Genomic DNA, 15570 nt, shown 5'->3' on the forward strand with positions numbered 1-15570 from the left:
CGCCTGACAAGGGCAAGTTTGCAGCCTTCGGCCTGTGAGTGTTAGAGACCAGGCAGGCCTCCAGTAGGAAGGGGAACTCTCCCTAGGAAAGGGGGCGTTGAGAGGAGTAGCCCAGAGTCAGCAAGTCCTTCACCCCTGGGAGGGGGCTGCCTTCTATTTCTTTCTTGTTTCTTTTCTTCTTTAACCTACATTTTCTTCTTTAATCTACATTTACAACCAAGCACTTTCCTTTCTGTTCCCATTTCTTGTTCCCTTTATGATGGAATGGCTCCACCCTCCAGAACCACCTCTCTTCCAGGGAAAAAGAGAATTGGAGGATGGGAAGTGTCTTCCCGGTTGGCTTTCCTTGCTGGGGCCAACTTCAACCTGGCTTGGTTCTGCTCTTCCCAAAAGACGAGTCGGGCAGACAGGGCTTTTTGAAAAGAAATTGCTCTTCTCATCTACCCAAATATTTGTTTAAATAAAGAGACAAATTTCTCCACTCAGCTGTGACTCAGACTAATACTAAGTTTCTCCCCTATCCTACACCTACTATAGAACAAGAAGGTGGCCTGGGAGTGGACTGTGCAGTTGAGAAAACCAACCAACGCAAGTCCAGCATGGGTGTGAGAGTTGGCCAAGGTGGAAGGCTGTGCAGAGCATGACAAAGACACGGGTCACACCCAGCATGTACCTTTGTGACCCAGCTGGGTCAAAGACTTCTGAAGGCCTAGAAGTGGCAAGGAAGTCCCACTGGTTTATGCTCCAACACAGCCCCCTAAAGCCACCTCCCCTGTCTGCCGTGGAGGTGGCTGTGGGAGAGTAGCCAGGCAGGGAAGCAAGACCCATGAGCCACAGAACACCCGGAGAAGACAGAAGATGACCTCTCCAGGAAAAGGAAGTGTATTGTGCCTCTAAATTCCAAGAACTGGAGAAGGGAGAGACAATAAGCATCTTTATTATCCAAATTCTAGAGGAAATGGCTCTGCATAACAGCAGAACCTAATAGCTGCCAGGGTGGATGAGAAGTCATTCCTGAGGGTGGCCTCCATGCTGGATCTGCACAAGGGCTCTGTGAGTCTTGCGCCTGTTGGATGCCGTGCTGAGCCCAGTCTGCAGGGGACACAGCTGGCTGGTCCTGGAGCTCCCAGGAGGAGGCCTGGCCACAGGTGCCCCCTGTATACAATTGTGAAGGGAAACCCTTCCTCCCTGGTATGAAAATGACCAAGCCTCCTTGTTGGGCAGAGGAGTGTCCTCAGCTTCATCGGGGCAAGCAGCCGGCCACGGGGTCTGGCCGGGGAGGCACTGGCACAAAGTTCAGGGGGCAGAGCAGCAGCGGACACATCTTCTCGTGCTCCTTCAGTGCCTCTGTCAGGTGCTTCAGCTCCTCTGTCAGCTTTCCGATCTCTCTCCGCAGCATGGTGTTTTCTTGCTCCAGGCACTCATATTCCTGGAGGAGACAAAGAATGGGCAACATCATTTCTGATGCGGTGTTCCCTTCCTCCGTCCTCCTGTGCTGCGCTGCTTGCCTCTTGCCCATGAAAGCTGTCTCATTACGCATGTCCCCTCCACCACTCAGATATTCAGGTATTTGTCTATTTGATGAGTGTCTCTCCCCTCCCACTGGGAGAAACTATTTATTGAGGTATAACTTACATAAAATAAAATGTATCTATTTTAAGTATGATCCAGTGAGTTTTGACAAATGTATACACCTGTGTTGATCAATACACAGAACATTGCACAGGACCTCATGCCCCTGTGCAGTTAGTTCCCCCAAATGCTGATGTGCTTCCGAAGATCTCTGTTGGGTTCACAGCTATACTCCCAGCACCTAGAACAGTACCTGGAACACAACAAATGTTTGTTGATTGCACTAACAAACAAACGAAAACATCCCTTGCCTTGGCTTTGCTCCAGCACTCACCTGTTCAGTTTCCTCTCCATCAGAGTTTACAGAGGCGTAGAACTGCAGGGGATCAGAGAGAACCCTTAGCCCAATCCGCACAATGTAGAAACCATCCATATCCAACTTGTTCTGGGCACTCCTGCCCTCAATGGACAGACTGTCATTTCTGGGCTGCTCTACTAGAAAAATCCTCTTTAGGGGCTGAGCATGGTGGCTCAAGCCTGTAATCCCAGCACTTTGGGAGGCCGAGATGGGCAGATCATGAGGTCAGGAGATTGAGATCATCCTGGCTAACATGGTGAAACCCCATCTCTACTAAAAAATACAAAAAATTAGCCGGGCGAGGTGGCGGGCGCCTGTAGTCCCAGCTACTCGGGAGGCTGAGGCAGGAGAATGGCGTAAACCTGGGAGGCGGAGCTTGCAGTGAGCTGAGATTGCACCACTGCACTTTAGTCTGGGTGACAGAGCGAGACTCTGTCTCAAAAAAAAAAAAGAAAAAAGAAAAAAGAAAAAAGAAAAATCCTCTTTGCTGGGCATGGTGACTCATGCTTGTAATCTCAGCACTTCAGGAGGTCAAGGTGGGAGGATCACTTAAGGCCAGGAGTTTGAGACCAGCCTGGACAACACAGTGGGACCCCATCTCTAAAAAATTTTTTTTTAAATTAGCCAGGCATGGTGATGCACACCTATAGTCCCAGGTACTTGAGAGGCTCCGCCAGGAGGATTGCTTGAACCTGGGATTTCGAGGCTGCAATAAGCCATGATTACAGCACTGTACTCCAGCCTGGGTAACAGAGAAAGATCCCACGAAAGAAAGAAAGAAAAAGAAAGAAAGAAAGAAAGAAAGAAAGAAAGAGAGAGAGAGAGAGAGAGAAAGAAAGAAAGAAAGAAAGAAAGAAAGAAAGAAAGAAAGAAAGAAAGAAAAGAAAGAGAAAGAAAGAAAGAAAGAAAAAGAAAGAAAGAAAGAAGGAAGGAAGGAAGGAAGGAGGAAGGAAGGAAGGAAAGAAAGAAGGAAAAAAGAAAGAAAGAAAGAAAGAAAGGAAGGAAAGAAAGAAAGAAGAGAGAGAGAGGAAGGAAGGAAGGAAGGAGGGAAGGAAGGAAGGAAGGGAGGGAGGGAGGGAGGGAGGGAAAAGAAAAGAAAAAGCTCTTATTTGTACTGATCCAAACTCTCCCCCTTTCAAATGTACCTATTGGGCTTGGTTCTATTTAATAGAACCAAACCTAGTAGATCCAATGCTTTTTTCAACATCGCACTTCTTGAAATGTTAGGATACAGCCCTGTACCACTTCCCTTTATGTATTCTCTGAGCCCAGTTGTCTCAGGTCCTCTGAGTTCCTTGCATCAGGCTTTTCTTTGCCCTTCTGGGGACCCTCACCAACACACACTCCAATTTGCCAGAATATCTCAGAAAATGTTGCTCCCAGGATGCAATGCATGGTTCTGGAGACCATGCCAAGGGTAAATGTGTGGCAGTGACCTCTCCTGTGCTGGGCCCAAGCTGCTGAGGATTCTCCCTGAGCCTGCAGAGAAATGCAAGATTTGTCTGCCTGTGCTGCTTCTTTGTCTGTCCTTGGATGATGATGGATGATACGGGGCTTAAGGTAGGGTTTTACATCCGTCTCCACTGAATTTCATTCCTTATTTGGACATCTTCCAGCCCAGCAAAATTGCAAAATCTTTTTGAATCTCAATTGCATTGTCTCATGAATGATGATAGCACACAGCTTGAAGCCATCCACTAACTTAACACGCAGGTCTTCCTTTTCTTCATCCAAGTCATTAATAAGTTCTACAATAAATAGCCAATAGCAGAGCTCTACGGCATGCCAGTAGAGACCCTCTCTAGGCTGGCAATCTCATTTAAATCTTGCTGAAATGTTTTCATTCATTTCTAGTTTATAGTAAGGCTTTGTTGTATCATGCACACCATGCATTTCCCAAGCTCAGGGCCCAATTGTGTTACTCTTCACACTTTCTCTCTGAGTAGTAATTTTAAGGGAGTATCACTAAAGAAATCTGATCTTATAGCCCCCAAAGACACATGCAAATTATCAATCCTGCCCCTTTGCTCATGCAGTTATCCTTAACTGGACTGCCTTCCTCCTTTTCTGCGTGGGTTCAGCTCAAGCCCACCACCTCCAGGAAGGCTTCCCTGACCACAGTACCTACAGGAACCACATCTTTTATTATGTGTTCTATTCTATTTTGTATCATATTCAATCTCACTCATATTAAGTAACGTCTCTCCCCAAAGATCAGAAATGTAAAGGACCTAGGAACTTCTGCCACTCCTCTCCTCTACCCCCGCCTGATGCACCACACCACCAGCATCCACGTGCTCAGTGATTCCTCAGCCCTCATCCTCTGCTTTTAACTCCACCCTTTCCTTTATAATGGACTCTCGGCATCTTCCTCCCTTTCAGAAGCAAGGGGTCTGGCGGGGCTGCCTGTAGAGTCTATCTGAGCCATTCCCCAGGAAGGCTCCCAGCATGTTCTGGAGCACTCTCCAGGGCAGCAGGCTGTTCTGGGGCCATGTGGCTTCACCAGTATACCGGCCCCATTCTGCCTCCATCCTCCTCCCTGCCTCCCACTCCCAAGCCCTCATGCCCTCCTCTGGCCTCTGACAAGCTCTAGTTCTGGAGTCAGAATTCTGTCTACAAACCCAGCAACAAGCCCTCCATGGGCAAGGGGAGAATCTGGATGGGAGGATGGGATGGAAGCCGAGGCATCAAGGAAATCCTGCAGGCAGCAGAGGGAGGAGAAAAGCTGCAGCACACACACACGTCTGCAAACACACACTCACACACTCATACACACTCACACACACGCACAGAGTCACACATGTGTCCGCAAACACACACACTTTTATACACACACTCTCGCACACATACACACTCACACACAGACACCCACACTCACACACGTCTGCAAACACACACTCACACACTCATACACACTCACACACACGCACAGAGTCACATGTGTCCGCAAACACACACACTTTCACACACACACTCTCGCACACATACACACACTCACACACATAGACACCCACACACTCACACACGTCTGCAAACACATATTCACTCTCATACACACACTCTCACACATGTACACACACACACAGTCACACACTGTCACACAGTCACACAGTCATACACACATACACACACCTCACACACTCAGTCACACACACTCACAGACTCACATCCACACTCCACACCTTCACTTTCACATAAACACACTCACACACACTCCAGCTTGCAGCTGGAAATGCCTTCACTTTCAAGTAAAACGGGGAGTACGTTTGAGTAGTTCCAACATGCTAACATTTTAAGTAGATTCCGAAGGACAAGAAGCCCTCTTCCTTTGGTAGAATATTCCAAGCTGCCTTTCTACATATACTGAATTCCACAGCAAGAGGCTCTGAGCTTCGCGGCTTTGTCTCTGGAAGCCGTGTGCGCAGCCCTGTGGCCTGAGGCTTCCCTGAGGTCCCCTGCCCTCCCCCAACCCCTGCTCAGAGTCGTCAGAGCTCCCCGTCACAGGTGCCCCACGGGCCCCTCATCTGCCTTCTCCACAGGGACTTTCTCTTCCAGGATTTAAGCTTTACTTATAAACCGGCTGAGGGACTTTTATTGAGCTGAGAGAATAACAAGAGAAGAAGTCAAAATCTTTAGGTGAGACCAGTCCTATGAAAATAAAAAGAGGAGCTGGGAGGGAAGAAAGAAGAGGCCAGAGAACACCGAATAGCAGCAAAAGGGGGAAGAAATGAAACCCACCTCACACCCAGAAGAAATTCCTGGAGTAAACGCAAACAAAAAGCAAGCAAAGACCATTAAACCCTTCATTATTTCCAAACATATGACCCGTCTAGCTCTAATTCTGCCAAGTTCCAAATCCTTTGCTACAGGAGGGTTTGAGGTTGCTGTACTCCCTCTCTGGGTATTTGCCGGGACAGTTTCAAAGCAGACCCCTAAAAATTAGAGGTGGTGAAATCACTGTGGATCCCAGTTCTGCCTCAGAAATGAAGCTGCCTAAGGCAGTGGATCTCAAGTAGGGCAACTGTGGCAGTCAGCAGGGGACACTGGCAGTGTATGGAGACAGTTTGGGTTATCACAGCTGGTGGGGGGTGCTACTACATCATGTGGCTAGAGGACAGGGATGCTGCTCAACGTCCAACAGCACAGAGGACAGACCCCCAACAACCAGGAATTATGCTGCCCCATGCATCAACAGTGTTGAGGCTGAGAAACCCTGTTCTGGGCATCTAGGAGCAAGTGACTGGGATCAAGGGGCTGCCTAGGGATACGCAGGGTCCAGGGTGCCTCTGAGGCTGAGGAAAGGATCAAGGACTGGTAAAGAAGTGAGTACCAGGGAGCAGAGATGACAACTATGATGATAAGGAAAGAAGTAGGAACAGGCCACCAGGAGGCCACAGCCACACACAGACCCCATTTCACAAATTAGAAAACTAAAGCTCTGAGAGGTACAGTGACTTTTCCAAGGTCACACAGACTTGGGATCTGACTCCTAACTTCAAGGTCCACTGCAGCTCTCTTGTAGCATCAACAATTCTGCGTTTGGTTGGCAGGGCCTGGGTCCAGATTTCCCCGTGACGGTTACCAGAAGTAAGAGGCTGTAAGATCTCAGTACTTTAGAATAAGTCTACTCCCAAGCCTTCACTGATGCACTTCCCAGCAGAAAAACTGTGTTACCAGCAAGGGCTGTACAAATGAGTGTCATAATCAGTTTCTAAGCCACACGGGTGCTGGCATGAAGCTTCCTCTTAGAACATGCAATATCTGAAAAAACCATGGCGACTACACAACACAATCACATTGCCCAAGTCATTCACCAGTTTGTGACATTTGGGGCTCCTCAGGATGGCACTGCTGCTTTCCTTTTCTGACTCAAAATTCTTTCTCAGTCTTACACCTTTGGGGTGTCTGGTCGAACCAGTCTGACCCACTTCTGAGCCACCCTTCAGCCTGGGTGAGAGGAGACCCTGCCTATTCACTTTGGTTCTCATTTGTCAGTGTGGACTTTGGCATGCGCCTAGTGTTCAGAGATGAATGCAGGTCGAAATCCCCACGGGAGGTGTGAGCGGGTTGGAGGGATGATTTGAAAGCCCACAGTGAACTCTGAGGTCTACAGACACATGTTAAGAACCACTTCTCATCACCGTAGTCCAACTGCCAGCAACCACTGCCCAGAAAACTCTATGTGAAGGGGAACCCCAGCCGCTGCCTCTCTGGCTTGGCCTGTGCAGCCTCTTTCCCCATCCTCCCCTCCACAGAGGTCTCGCCTTGACGGACACTCCTAGGCCTTTGGAGATGGAGAACAAGGAGGGGAGGGAGGTGGCCGAAAAACTCCTAAGAGCTGCAGTTGGAGCAAGTTTCTCAGGGCGTTGGAGGCAACAGAGGCTCAAGTGCTCACTTGAGCAGCACATACACTAAAATTGGAATGACACCGGGATTAGCATGGCCCCTGCACAAGGATAACATGCAAATTCATAAAGTGTTCCATATTTTTTTAAAAACCCAGGAAGACGAAAGAGTAAAAAACAACCCAAAAAACCAGAGGCTCAAGTGCAGGTGGAGTATGTGAGTGAGGTGAGCAGAGAAAAGTGGAAACTCTTGTTGCCCAGGCTGGAGTGAAGTGGCGCAATCTTGGCTCACTGCAACCTCTGCCTCCCAGGTTCAAGCGATTCTCCTGCCTCAGTCGCCCGAGTAGTTGGGACTACAGGCACACGCCACCATACCCGGCTAATTTTTCTATTTCTAGTAGAGATGGGGTTTCGCTATGTTGGCCAGGCTGGTCTTAAACTCCTGGCCTCAGTTGATCCACCCACCTCAGCCTCCCAAAGAGCTTGGATTACAGGCATGAGACACTGTGCCTGGCCAAAAAGTGGAAACTTTAAACACGTTTGCTCCAAATATCCCCCCTCACGATATGCAAGAAGTGCAACTAAAGAGCTTGAGTTACTTTGAGATATTCAGAAATGCAATCCCTGCAGTGTGGGATAGAGGAACAGATGAAGAAAGCCCTTTGGATGCACCACAGTCTCCAGGGAGCAGCAGGCAGTGGCTGTCAGTGGCTGTTTTCTGGGCCCTCTGGTGTCTCCCAATGAGCTGGCCTCACTCCAGATTTGAGGAGGAGGTTCCTATGCATGGTGTCCCCATGCTAGATTGGCCTGAGAGGTCCAGGGGTCCTAACGGGCTGTCATGACCAGAAGCAGTGTGCAAGGCGCTCTGTGCTCAACTCACTGGAGCTTGGCAAAAGGGTTCTTTACACCATTTTTAAACCAGATACCTTGCCTCCAATAGTAGATTTAATCATCCAATGATCCCTACAGTTACAATGCTTTCCTAGAAGGAACAGGGAAGGGATTACTCACATGGTGAGTAATGATTCAGTTCAGAAATGATGTTCCTCTGGTTCTGCAGAAGGTTTGGGATATATTTCCATTTTCCTAAGCCAGTTGCCTGCTTCCTCACACCCACTTGTGACCAGTGACACTTGTGTGGAGATAGTGAAGCTAAGGTGAGGGCTACAGCTCTGGGGTCTGTATACAGGTGGAGCCGCTGTCCTAGCCTCTTTGACCCTGTGTTTCTCAATAAAACTGGCTTTGCTGAGGTGATCTGCCAGTGGTGTGTAATCCTGACCCATTCCTTCAGCCCCACAGAGAGAGAGGGGAAGGGGGTGCTCTTCCATGGAGGGTCTGGGCTTCAGATCAACCCGCCCCATTTCTGGAAAGGGCAGCTGGCACGACTGTCATGCAACACAGTCTCTGGGTTGGAGAGCAGGCCAGGGACCCTACAGAAGGGGTCTCCACCCCACAGTTCCAAGAGGGATCAGATAGGGGTAAACGTGGCACCACTCTGAAGTTCCCAGGCACCTGGTTCACTCGGTTATCAAATGCAGCAGTGACAGAAAGTTCGAGAGAGCCAACGCTTCATACAGGTACTCTTCTTGATACTGTGGTAAAGTTCTGTATTTACATTACCTTCTGTGGTAGGCAGCATAATCGATCCACCCCTCATAGAAGTCTACATTCTACTCTCTTGAACCTGTGACTATGTCACCTTACATAACTAAAGGGACTATGCGGATGTGATTAAGAAGCGTAAGATGGAGAGACTATCCTGGATTATCCAGGCAGACCCAATGCAATCCTAAGGGTCCTTGTAAGTGAAAGAGGGTGTCGGGGAGTCAGAGAAGATGTGACAATGGAAACAGCACCAGAGTAACGCAGCCTGAGAAAGATGCGACTGGCCATTGCTGGCTCTGAAGATGGAAGGAGACCATAAGCCCAGGAACACTGAAGCCTCTGGAAGCTGGAAAAAGCAAGAAAACGAATCTTCTCCAGAACCTCCAGAAGGAAGACAGCCCTGCTGCCATCTTCATTTTGACCCAATGTGACCTACTTCTGATGTGTGATTGCCAAAACTGTAAGACAGTGTAAGATAGTAAATGTTAAACCACTCAATGTGTAACAGTTTGTTTCAGCAGCAGTAGGAAATTAACATCCTTTCCTTGGGAAATTCCAGGTTTCCCACCGACAGGCAAGGCATGAGATCTTCCTCCTCTCTTTGTGACCCAATGGCAATGCTTGGTATTTGTGAAATGGATCTACTTGACCGTGCTCCATGAAAGATCTTGTCCAAGATCTTGTCCTCTGGATACATATTCAGTCCAGACTTAAACTGATGTTTTTAAAACTAGTTTTTAAAAATATTAATGCACCTGGCTGGGACTAGGAGCTTCTTCAGGAGTAATGCCTTGGCCATCCAGCAGCACATGTGGTCTGAATATAGGGCCATGCACTAACTGGGAGCCACAGGTCCCCTCTGGGGGCTATTTTGGTAACATGATGCTAGAATCACAATTGCTTCAGGAGCAAGGGGGAAGAAAGAAAGGAGGCAAAGGGCATTACCATTCTTCTGTGGAAATTCTTTAGGATGAAGGCTGGGAGGGACCTTCCGTGACACTAGTCTAGAGATCCTAGCCTCCTTCGAGGGCCCAGCCTTCTTACTTCAGGAAAGAATCTGACATTTATGATTCATGCCACACTGTGAATTTATATCGGAAGGTCACCTCTCTGTGGAGTATGTGCATTCTAAATTTGTTCTTTGTTCATTGTTAGAGTTTTAAGATTGCCCTTTTCCTCTCCTCTCCCCAACACACCTCAGAGTCTCCATGTTGCCAGTGCCCCAGAATGGCCTTGCTGAGACAAGCATGGCAGGAGACCTAGCACAATGCCTCATGCCTGTAATTCCAACACTTTGGGAGGGCAAGGCAGGTGGATCACTTGAGTCCAGGAGTCTGAAACTACCCTGAGCAACATGGCAAAACCCCATCTCTACAAAACTACAAAAATGGCCGGGCGCGGTGGCTCATGCCTGTAATCCCAGCACTTGGGAGGCCGAGGCGGGCGAATTATGAGGTCAGGAGTACGAGACCAGCCTGGCCAACATGGTGAAACCCCGTCTCTACTAAAAATACAAAAAATTAGCTGGGCGTAGTGGCGGGCACCTGTGGTCCCAGCTATTCGGGAGGCTGAGGCAGGAGAATCTCTAGAACCCAGGAGGCAGAGGTTGCAGTGAGCTGAGATTGTGCCACTGCACTCCAGCCTGGGCAACAGAGTGAGACTCTGTCTCAAAACAAACAAAACAAAAGACAAAATTAAGGGCAGAGGTGGGAAGATTGCTTGAGCCTGGGAGGTGGAGGCTGCAGCAAGCCATGATCATGCCATCGCACTCCAGCCTGGGCAACAGAGCAAGATCCTGTCTCAAAAAAATAAGAAAGTATGGCAGGAAAGAGCTAAACTAAAATCTTTAATTATGCACACCAACCCCGACAAAGACAAGAACATGGAACGGTGGCCCATTCCAATCAAAAAGATCCTCGGATGCTTTTGAGGCCAGTTCCTGGTATGGCGCAGCCCCAGGTCCCAACTGCAGGATTACGAAGGTGTACCCATGAGGGTGGAGGGAAAAGGAATGCCTTAGGATAAATCCTAGGCTTCTGATTTGAGTGATGAGAAAGATGGTTCGCTCCATTAACTACAGTTTGAAGACAATGAGAAGAGAAAGTCTCCGGGTAAATGGATAATAACACTCTTTTATGGATGTGGTACATCACAGCAGCCTGCAGTGGACCCATGGGGAAACAGCTCAGCAGACGCTGAAGTTATGGGGTCTAGGATCCAGGACAGAGGGCCTGCCTGGAGTAATCAATGTTGGGAGCTGATGCTGGGAGAGCAGATTAATAGATTAAGTCTCCTAGGGTGAGAAAAAAAAAAAGGGCAGAGTTTGAAACACTCGTCACCACCAACATTTAAGGAAATAGAGGGTGGAAGGCTAACAAAGAAATGGAGAAAAGAAAATTGGTGAAGAAGATCAGGAAAACTAGGAAATGTGGTCTTTTAGAAGCAAAAGAGGGGAAAGCTTTAAGAAGAGATGGGTCCAAAGTGTCAAATGTTCTAACAAGGTAAAGGATGATGAGACCAGAAAGAGGGTCCTTGATAAGGCAGTGCCAGGGCACAGGTGGCTGCAGTGGGAGCAGCTTCTGTAGGGGGTGTGTGTGTGTACATATGCACGTTGGGTACATGTGTGGATGTGTGTGTCTGTGTGCGCATATATGTGTGTCGGGTGGAGAGGAGGTAGCAGAAATTAAATCACAGAGGATTGGGGAATAACCAGGAGCCGGGGACACAGAGACAACAGGTGTAACTACTCTTTTTTAAGAAGCAAGGAAGTTAAAGGATTACTTTGGAGGAAAAAAAAAAAAAAAGCAAAACAAGAAGCAAGGATGTAAGGGAAGGAAAGAAATGGAGCAAGAACTTGAAAGTGAATCAGGGTCCAGAAGAGGCTTTGTTTTGTTTTATAATGAAAGAAACTTGAGCATGAAAAGCACCTGGTAGATGAGGGAGGAACGAACATGTGTGTGAGCAAACAGTGAGAACACCCTGGCAGAAATTAGATATGAGTGTTGCTGAAATCGTGATAAAGAGAACAGTGATGTCATCACCCCCACTCCCGTGCAAGGGCAGAGGTGGTGTGGCTCTCAGGTGGCTTGTCCCTACCATGGTCTCACCTCATGGAGCTTGTCAGCCTTCTGGGTCTGCTTCTTCCGACTTCTCTGAGCAGCAACTCGGTTTTTTTCTCTCCTTCGGACTTTCCTGTCATCATCCTCAGGGCTCTGGGGAAAAACATCGGGTGGGTGTGATGTCGTGGCCCCTCGCCTTACCCTTCTCTGCCCTGTCTCGTCACTCAGCGTTGTTCACAGAGCTTCACCATTTGCTTTGCAGTAGACAGCAGCACTAGTTGCTACACCAATGGGCTCACAACAGCCCCTCGCCCAGGAGCACTCACCATGTGAGTGTGTGAAGTGTGTGGTGTGACTGCTGTTTAAAAGATGAGGAATAAGAAACTCAGAGGGGTTAAGGACCTTGCTCCAGGTATTACAGCCACCAAGTGGGTGAGTGGGAAGTGGAACTCAGGTCTGTTGGTCTCCAAACCAACGTTCATAAACCTCTAGCCCACAGGGCGTGTGCCTGGAAGAGCTGTGGTGTCAATGTTGTCCATCTGAGACTGGAAAGCTGGGCGGGGCAGGGGGCGGTGGAGAGATCTGCTATCTGGAACTTGCTGTTGGGCGGTGGAGAGATCTGCTATCTGGAACTTGCTGTTTGCCAGTCCTTACACCACCACGCATGAAAGGTACTTTTGATGCTGCATGCAAATCATGATTACACTTATAACTAATTGCAACCACATAACTCTACCAACACACCAAATGATCTTAAACCCCACTGACAATGTACTCATTTGAACAATGCTTGGCTGACATTTTGTTTCAGAAGTCAGAGTGAATCAGAAAGCAAATTTTTGATGTGCCTTGAAAGCTGTTAGCTATACATAAGATTTAACCAAATTCAGTCAAATCCCTCAAGAGTGATCATGAAACAGGCAGGCGGGAAAATGTACCGACCGTGGTAAAAACACTTCAATCAGCTATAGAAAACATGAAAATGTAGAGCAGTATTTGCTTTCTAGAACCCCATGAGGAGACACCACCAAGCGGGAAAAATACCACACTTACAGAGTTTAAGAGCCAAGAGGTACAAATACAGGAAAACCACTCAGTTATTAATATTCATGGATGCAAATATTAATAACACAAAAATGGATATTTTCAGTTATCATTTGATCTTGTCCTGTATTCCAAATAAGACACACATCTTCCCAAGTTACTACAGGTAAGAATTTTTTATAAGGGTATAAAAAAGAGAAGAATAAATAACATACATAGCAAATAGAAGCTTAAGGGAACAGAGACAAAGTATGAAAATACAGTCTTCTAGAGAGGCAAAGAAGTCTTGATAAACAAAACCAGAACATTACAGGGGAATATGTGGTTAGAAGACAGCTCTTTAGCTTTAGAATCACATCGATCCTAGTTTTGTCTCTTAGTGTCAACATGGCCTTGTGTAAATGGTTTAAATTCTCTAAATTTTCAGTTTTCTCATTTATTGCAAACATAATTCATTCATTCTTTCAATACGTATTAACTGAGCACCCACCATGTGCCAGACACTGTCCCAGACACTGGGGATACAAGCCCTAAACAAAGGGTCAGTGAACTCTGCAGACTTAGTGCTAACAGCCTAATGCTTAGGATTGGGATACGATGAAATGAGATTTTGTCCTAAAGCTCCCAGCACACAGTATGCCCTCAAGAAGTTACCTGCCTTTGTTGAAGTTCCTACTTAAAAAAATATGTATTCTGCATAGTGCTTTTCATGCCTCTGCTCTCCGTAATCAAAAAGTCACAGAAAAAAGCACAAGAAAGCAGCCTGCATACTGCCCTCGGGGAGCTGACTCTAAACTGGACTCATCACCATGATCACATCTGCCAACGCAGCAAAAACATTTAGTCAAGACAGAAAGATGTGAGCAAAAGTTAGAGATAGTATTACGTTATTAATCGTATCTGATTCAATCTCAAAGATCCTGAGAGATCGATGTTATTATATTCATTTTACAGATGGGGAAACGGAGGGTCGGAGAGGTTAAACAAATTGCTCAAGGCTGCTCAGCCTGTGTGTGGCAAAGCCGAAGCCCAAACTCAGATCTCTGAGACACTCCAGCGTCACCTGATGACATGTGCCCAGCGCTGAATTGGGAAGGTGGGGAGTAAGGATGAAAAGACCCAGTCTTCGTCGTAAGGCAGGTGGCCAAGACCCAGGCAAAGTTTCCAGATGGCCGTCCCTGTGGCCAGCCTGGTCTGTTTCCTGAGTGCTCAGCTGTAAACGTTGCTAGGGGACAGCGGACTGGGAAGCGGCAAAGGGTTTCCAGCAGCTGGGGGCGGAGTCGGCCCTTTGTAGGTCCCCCCGCCCAGGCTGACCAGTCCAGCGTTCTTCATTCCCGCGGCAGCCCACCCCCGGGGAAGCCCGGAAGGGCTACAGGCACGGGCGGTGGGGTGGTAGTAGCTGGCTGCGCGAGGATGGGGCGGCCCCCAGGGCAGTGCGGAGCCCACGTGCCGGGGAGCACCGGCCATGCCCGGCCCAGCCAGGCGTGGGCGCCCTCGGGCTTCTCCTCCCAGAGGGCGCAAGAGCTGGCGCAGGAGCCATTCCAGGCGCCGCGGACACTGTGCGCACGCCGGGGTCCCTGGCTCGCCCCCAAGCCCCCAAGCCCCCACACCCCCCACACCCCCACGCCCTTACCTCTGCTTGTCTCCGGCCGCACCAGCAACCTCTGCACCTCCGCAGTCACCACCACGGAACTCCGGCACCCACCTCCTCGCCCCCCGCGGCGCGCCGGTTCCCCGCACCCCACGACCCTCCCTGAGCCTCCCGCCCTCTACCTGCGGCTGCGGCTGCGGCTGCGGCTGGTTCCCCGGCGCCGCGACGCTCCTCTGCAGGACGCTGCCGGCGGCCGGGAGCCCTTGCGACATGCCGGGCGCTCCTCCGGCCCGGCCCGCCAGCGCGCCCTGCCCACGGGGCTGCCTACGGGCGCTGTCCCGCCGCGGGCATCCTCGTGCCGCACCCACGGCCCCGCGCCAGCCCCTCCCCCTCGGGCTTCCCGCTCTCCCAGCTCCTCCGCGCGTGGGCCGGGTGTCCCAGCGCGCCAGTCCCGGCAGCGGTCCTTCCCGTCCCACTTCTGCCCCGCCCTCCTTCTCCCACCCCCGCCTCGTTTCCTCCTCTGCCCGCCCTCTCTCCGCACCTCGGGGTCCCAAATCCACCCCTGCTGCGACTTTCCGCCGGCGCCCCGCGCTTCGTGGAAGTCACGTGGTGGCTCTGAAACCCCAGAGGGAACGCGAAGCCCACCCACGCGAAGCGACGCCCCGGTGGGTGGGGGCCAGGGGGGCGCCATGCAGCCTTTGGGGTCCTTCGGCCGCTACCGGGGAACTCAGGTTGAGAAACACAGTGGGGTGTTTTGGGGTCGGTGGTTTTTTCCCGGTCCCATCGCGGCATCTTCCTGCGCCTCAGCCACGCCCTGCGCCCGCCCCCCGGCGCGGGGGTCACAGTCCCGGGGCACTTTCTCCGCGGCGATCAGTCATCTGGGTGCCGCTCTGGCTCCTCTAGCGGCCCCGGAGCCGCGGCTCTGGGGCGAGGACGCCGGCTTCACCGAGTCCCACCGCGCACCCCGAGCCACGGGCGCCCCAGGGACTCTGCAGG

At 49.9% G+C, this 15570-nt stretch overlaps 1 protein-coding gene and 1 non-coding gene across 8 annotated transcripts; one reads left to right on the top strand and one right to left on the bottom strand.

The window, feature by feature from the left end:
• Positions 1-916: 916 nt before the first annotated feature.
• On the bottom strand, positions 917-15317 carry BATF3 (basic leucine zipper ATF-like transcription factor 3). 7 transcript variants are annotated; one of them, XM_005540788.5, is made up of 4 exons: positions 15116-15317; positions 11988-12092; positions 1907-1948; positions 917-1429 (listed from the first exon to the last, which is right to left on the bottom strand). In XM_005540788.5, exons 1-4 carry the CDS (start codon positions 15263-15265, stop codon positions 1241-1243), a joined length of 486 nt encoding a protein of 161 aa, XP_005540845.1. In that variant the 5' UTR covers positions 15266-15317; the 3' UTR covers positions 917-1240. The 7 variants fall into 7 exon arrangements, with proteins under 7 accessions (XP_005540845.1, XP_005540847.1, XP_005540846.1 ...); XM_005540790.5 differs by lacking the exon at positions 15116-15317 and adding an exon at positions 14757-15048; XM_005540789.5 differs by lacking the exon at positions 1907-1948.
• LOC123570908 (U6 spliceosomal RNA) lies at positions 7318-7421 on the top strand. Its single transcript, XR_006695123.2, has one exon. It is a non-coding gene; the product is annotated as a U6 spliceosomal RNA (small nuclear RNA).
• Positions 15318-15570: the final 253 nt, after the last annotated feature.

The sequence above is a fragment of the Macaca fascicularis genome, chromosome 1 (assembly GCF_037993035.2).
Source record: "Macaca fascicularis isolate 582-1 chromosome 1, T2T-MFA8v1.1".
NCBI lineage: Eukaryota > Metazoa > Chordata > Mammalia > Primates > Cercopithecidae > Macaca > Macaca fascicularis.